The 5,668-nt window shown below is 48.1% G+C and overlaps 1 protein-coding gene across 1 annotated transcript; it reads left to right on the top strand.

Moving 5' to 3' along the window:
- Positions 1-1,100: 1,100 nt before the first annotated feature.
- On the top strand, positions 1,101-4,627 carry LOC141488960 (thyrotropin-releasing hormone receptor-like). The gene is made up of 2 exons (XM_074189504.1): positions 1,101-1,853; positions 4,256-4,627. Exons 1-2 carry the CDS (start codon positions 1,101-1,103, stop codon positions 4,625-4,627), a joined length of 1,125 nt encoding a protein of 374 aa, XP_074045605.1.
- Positions 4,628-5,668: the final 1,041 nt, after the last annotated feature.

Genomic DNA, 5,668 nt, shown 5'->3' with positions numbered 1-5,668 from the left:
AGACAGCAATTTGTGAGATAGAAACGGTTGAAGGATGTTGGGATGCACCCAAATCCAAGGGACTAAAAGATGATTTGCTCCATCGAATGAACTGGGTGAGATGCAGCAACACCCTGGGAGTTGTCAAAGAAAAGAGCCAAAGAAGAGTGCAGAGTATTTAGCGGCTGCTATGGATGCTATGGTGCCAAAGATATCAAATTCTTCCTCAGTTGGGCTCCCCTGAGCTCTGAGCCTCTTTGGTTCTTGAAGAGCTAAGGCTGGGAGAGTCTGGGAGAGGCGCTAGGACCCTAGCGGGGCGGACCGGTGCAAGGCAATGCGGGGCGGAGTTGTTGGAACTGGCCAGAGACTGAAGCGGCAGCCCAGAGCCCACCGTTAGATCCAGCACCACAGAAAGACCACAAAGGGGCCCGACGTCCTGAGATGGAAAGGGAGAAAGGGAGAGGAGGAGGCAGACTAATCCTGCTTTAACTCAGGGTCTGCAACCTTGGGGAACGAGGGAAGGGTGGGCGAAGGGGCGCTCATCTGGCATGCTTTAGGAGCTTGGAGGCAAAGGAAAGGCAAGGTTCTAGCTGAATCTATGTCATGGCAAGGGAAGAGTTGGAGGGGACACTCAACTGGATCTATACCCGGGTGATTCTCGTGGGGCCCAGGACTGAGCAACGGAATCTGGGGTGGCGAGAGATCAGCTGGGTCGCCATTTGGGGAGGGTTATAGATGGAGCAATTTGGATCACAGAATTGGAGCTGGAAGGAATCTTAGAGCTCATCAAGTCTAATCATCTTGTTTTCCAAATCCATAATTTAAACCCAGAGAGGTTAAGGAACTCGCTCAGGTCACACAGCTGGTGAGTGTTTGAAGCTGCTTCACGGATTCGAACCCGTGTCAACTTAAGTATATGCACAGTAACCTCCTCAGAGACCGGGAGAAAGGGGAGGGGAGGGGGTTACAGTTAAATTCGCGCGGTGGGAAGTGCCTTGAGATGGATAATTCTTCACTAGTCTTCTGCCTCCTCCAAGGGCACTTTGACTATGGAGAACGGAACGTGGGAAGTCAGCAGCCTCCTAGCCAACGACTCGGATCGTGGTAGGACCCTGGGCCCGATGCCTCGGACGCCCCTGGCTGTCCAGGTGGTGACCATCGCGCTGGTGCTGCTCATCTGCGGCGTGGGCATCGTGGGCAATGCCATGGTCGTCCTGGTGGTGGCTCGAAATCGCCATATGGTCACCCCCACCAACTGCTACTTGGTCAGTCTGGCGGCGGCCGATCTCTTGGTGCTCCTGGCTGCCGGGCTGCCCAACCTGTCGGACGCGGTGGCCTCCTGGGTGTTTGGCCACGCGGGCTGCCTGTGCATCACTTACCTGCAGTACCTGGGCATCAACACGTCCACGGGCTCTCTCACGGCGTTCACCGTGGAGCGCTACCTGGCCATCTGCCACCCCATGCGAGCCCAGTCCCTGTGCACTGTGGCCCGGGCCAAACGCATCATCGCCTGCGTGTGGCTGGGCACAGCAGCCTATTGCGTCATGTGGCTCTTCCTGGTGGACACGAGCGAGGTGACCTTCGCCGACGGCGTGCGGGTGGAGTGCGGCTACCGAGTGTCCCGCCAGCTCTACCTGCCCATCTACTTCCTCGACTTCGCCCTGTTCTACGCGCTGCCCCTGGGGCTGGCCACGGTGCTCTACACACTCATGGCACGCATTCTCTTCCTAGGCCCCCTGCCCCGCGGTGCCGCCGCCGACCCCACCAGCTCCTCCATCCACCAGGGCCGCTCCCTCCATCTGTCTTCTGCCTCCCAAGGCTCGGGCCGCTTTTCGTGCCGCGGGAACAGGGGCGCCCTGGGCTCCAGGAAGCAGGTAGGGCTCAACCCTAACCGAACTTCCCTTTCCCCCTTTCCGCTCCTGGTAAAGAGGGGCAAGGAACGCGGGGGTGAGGGAGGCAGCCTCGGAGGCGTAGGGAGAAAGTCTGCTGGGAGGGTCAGGGTCAGATTTAGGGAACTTGGTGGGTCTGATGGTGGTAAGCCTGGGAAGATCCGGGGGAAATTTCGAAGAGGCCAGTTTGGGAAAAACAAAAATCAAACTTCCTAATAAATGGAGCTGTCCAGGGATGGGTTTTCTCAAGAAGGGATGGGTTTCCCTCCCACCTACCTTGGGGGTCTTCAGAGAATGGATGACCACAAAAAGGATGAGCGTAAGGAGGAGGTTTGGGGTTGGATTCCATGATCATTTAATGAATTCCAGCTCTCAAAATGCTGTGATTCCTTGACAGGTGCAGTTTGGTTTTAAAAAGGGCTTCCGTTTGGGAGTCCTGACAGTTTCTTTGATTTTTCCAGGTAGTGAGAAAATCTGGGAGGTTTGAATTTTTACTCATAGCACATGAATCACTGACTTTGACTCTTCAAACTTTGTTAAAGCACATTCACATCCATTATCACATCTGTTCTTTTACAATGTTTCTATAATCTCTGTTCTCTCTATCTTCTTGGTTCCCACTGTAGCTCAGGTCTTCATCACCTTTTTTTTTTTTTTTTTTTTTTTTTTTTAGTTTTTGCAGGGCAATGGGGTCAAGTGGCCCAAGGCCACACAGCTAGGTAATTTTTAAGTGTCTGAGGCTGGATTTGACCTCAGGTACTCCTGACTCCAGGGATGGGGCTCTATCCACTGCACCACCTAGCTGCCCCACTCTATCACCTTTGACCTGAAGTATTTCAATAGCTTTCTTTCTCCTTAACCTTCCGTCTGTCTCTCTCTTTGCTGAGACAAAAACCTACATCTAACTGCTATAATAACCGACTTTATAATTGAAGGGTTGGTTACCCAGCCCACTTACATTATAAAATGTCAGAACTGGAAGAGTCCTTGAAACATGGAATATTACCACTAGAAGGAACCTTAAAATTGAATAGATCAAAGCTAGGAGGGAATCTTAGAACATAAAATGTTGGAACTAGGAGGGAACTCAGTCCAACTATTTAATTTTATAGATAAGGAAATTGGGACTTAAAGAGGGCAAGTCTTGCTCATGAAGAAAATATGAAACAATGACTAGATATTATTATTATTATTATTTGGATATGCTATGGCACCTTTCTAGCAGTTTGACTTTTCTCCAATGGCTTTGAAGATGATGATATTCTCAGGTTGCAATTGTCATAGAGCCTGGGGCAAGGGACTAATAACTTGTTCTTTGAGCTATATTTACTGAATTTCCAGTAACTCTCCAAGTACAAGAATAACAACTCTTCTAGGATTCACCCCACCAGACCAGCTATGAGAACTCCCAAGTGGGTGTTGGGGGAGGAAGACTGGAAGCTGGCCTAATTAGCAAGTTTGAAGTGCTAATGGAGGGCTTACTCAACCTGCTTGGCAGCCCCTATTTTCACTCCTTGGCTTGTTTATAAAACAATGCAGCTAGTTAGAGCTCCAGAGAAATTCTCTGCTCTACAGAGTTGCTGTCCAGCTCAACAGAAAAATCCTTAGGATCATTGCAGGACAAAAATGGAATGGAAGGGAGGGAAAGATGAAGGTTTGACTCAGTACTGGAAAGAGCACAGATTATGAGGAAGCAGGAACCTAGAAGCCTGAAGGCTGGGGGCCGGGGGGGTGGGGGAGAACAATTTCTTAACGAGTTTCCAGGTGGAGGAGAAATAACTTGGAGTGAGACACGAGCCTTGAGGGTATCACAGACTTAGATTCATTAGATCATAGAATGATTGGACTCACAAATACATCTTTCACTTACAGACTCATAAACTCTCAAGTTAGAGAGGAATCTTAGGGGTTATCTGTTTAATCAATTTAATAAACATGAATCTGTTAAGCACCTGCTGGTGATGCAAGGACAAAAGTGAAACAATCTCTGCCTAAACGGAGTTTACAATCGATCAGGAGAATCAGCATGCAAAAGCATAGAGAAAGGAGATGAAATGTCTTTGCGAAGAAAGTAAAAAGTCCAGTTTGCCTGGAATGTAGAGTTCTTGAAGGAGATCACATAGAATAATCTGAGAAAGATAGGATGAAACCAGATTGTAGAGGTTTGGGTTTTTTTTGTTTTGTTTTGTTTTGTTTTTTGTTTTGGGTTTTTTTTTTTGCCAAACAGAAGGATTTGTATCTTATCCTAGAGATAATAGGGAGCCAATAGAGGCTTTTGAGCAAATCCTGCAAACCCTAGAAAACCCAGAGCTCCTGACTCCAAGTTCAGTGCCCTGTCTCCTCTACAAAACCTGAACATAACTTCTTATCCCTTCATTTCCTGGTAGGTCACCAAGATGCTGGTTGTCGTGATAATTCTGTTTGCCCTACTCTGGATGCCATACCGCACCCTGGTGGTAGTCAATTCCTTGCTCAATCCACCCTATCTGAATCTCTGGTTCCTTCTCTTCTGTCGTATCTGCATCTACCTAAACAGCGCTGTCAATCCAATTATCTACAGCCTCATGTCCCAGAAGTTCCGCATGGCCTTTCAGAAGTTGTGCAGGTGCAGGACAGCCCTGCCCGAGACCCCATCCCAATGCACAACCCCTGTCTACTACAGTGTCATGAAGGATTGTTCCCTCAATAACTCTGACTCCAATACCAATCAGTACAACAGCATCCCTGGACCTGGGCAGGAGAGCTGTCTGATAAGATAGTAACCTGGAATCTCCTGAGTCTGGTCACCAGAAGCCCCAGTGGACCAAGAGTCCCCCTTCCTTAACCCCAATGCCATTCCAGATAGTTGGGATTGGTTGGTCTGGGGTGGGAGGTAACCACTGTAACAAATGCATGACATGAGCATGTTTAGTTGGGTTAGGGATGGTGGGGAGGGGAATGATCAAAAGAAATCATCCAAATGAACAGCACCTCTTCATTTTACAGTTGAGGAGAGGGAATCCCCAAGGGGGCAGAGTAACTTGCTCAAAATTGCACAAAGTTAAGGGAAAATCAGGATTTGAACTCAAGTCCTCTGATTCCCTTAGAGCACAATGCCTATCTTTTTAAGGAGCAGAGGAAAGGGATGAAGAATTAGAGGGGTACTTTTACAAGCCAGTCTTCTCCTTTTTGCATCTGGTCCCCAATTCCCTGATGATATCACAACTAGATCAGAGACCCCAGAAGGAATTCTTGGAAGCCCAAGGAGATAACAGTCTTGCATCTCCAGCAGAGTTTGCCATAATTGACCTAGGCAGTTTATTGAAGGGAGTCTTCCATGGAGTACATTCTGAAGAATAGGGAAGCAGGACATTATGGTAGAGTCAAACCAGCATCCTACCTTGATGGATATCCCAGTCCAATCACTGCCCACAAGATACTCCTGGATTCCCAATGTCATTTCTGTGACTTCTAAATGTGGAGGGAGTAGAGAGCCATTCTACTTTCTTAAATTTGCCCAGATGTTTTCAAGGCAGTCTGGAAGGATAACTCCTTAGGTGCTCTCTAATTTCTTACTGGCCTGGAAAAGGGACATACTGAAGATATTTTGGAAAGATGAACATTTATGTGGAGGGGGATGTAAAGGGATGGACTATTTTGCATGAGTAGAAGTTGTGCTTATTTTTCTATTCTTGGATTAAAAATAATAAAGAACTATTGCTTTAATGGAGCTGTTGCTCTCCACTCCAGAAGCAGCTATATTTCTCTATACAGTAAGACATCCTCTAGGCTTACGGGAGTCATTGATGACACAGTAGCCA

The sequence above is a fragment of the Macrotis lagotis genome, chromosome 1 (assembly GCF_037893015.1).
Source record: "Macrotis lagotis isolate mMagLag1 chromosome 1, bilby.v1.9.chrom.fasta, whole genome shotgun sequence".
Lineage (NCBI taxonomy): Eukaryota > Metazoa > Chordata > Mammalia > Peramelemorphia > Peramelidae > Macrotis > Macrotis lagotis.
This window is presented reverse-complemented; position numbering and strand designations above follow the sequence as displayed.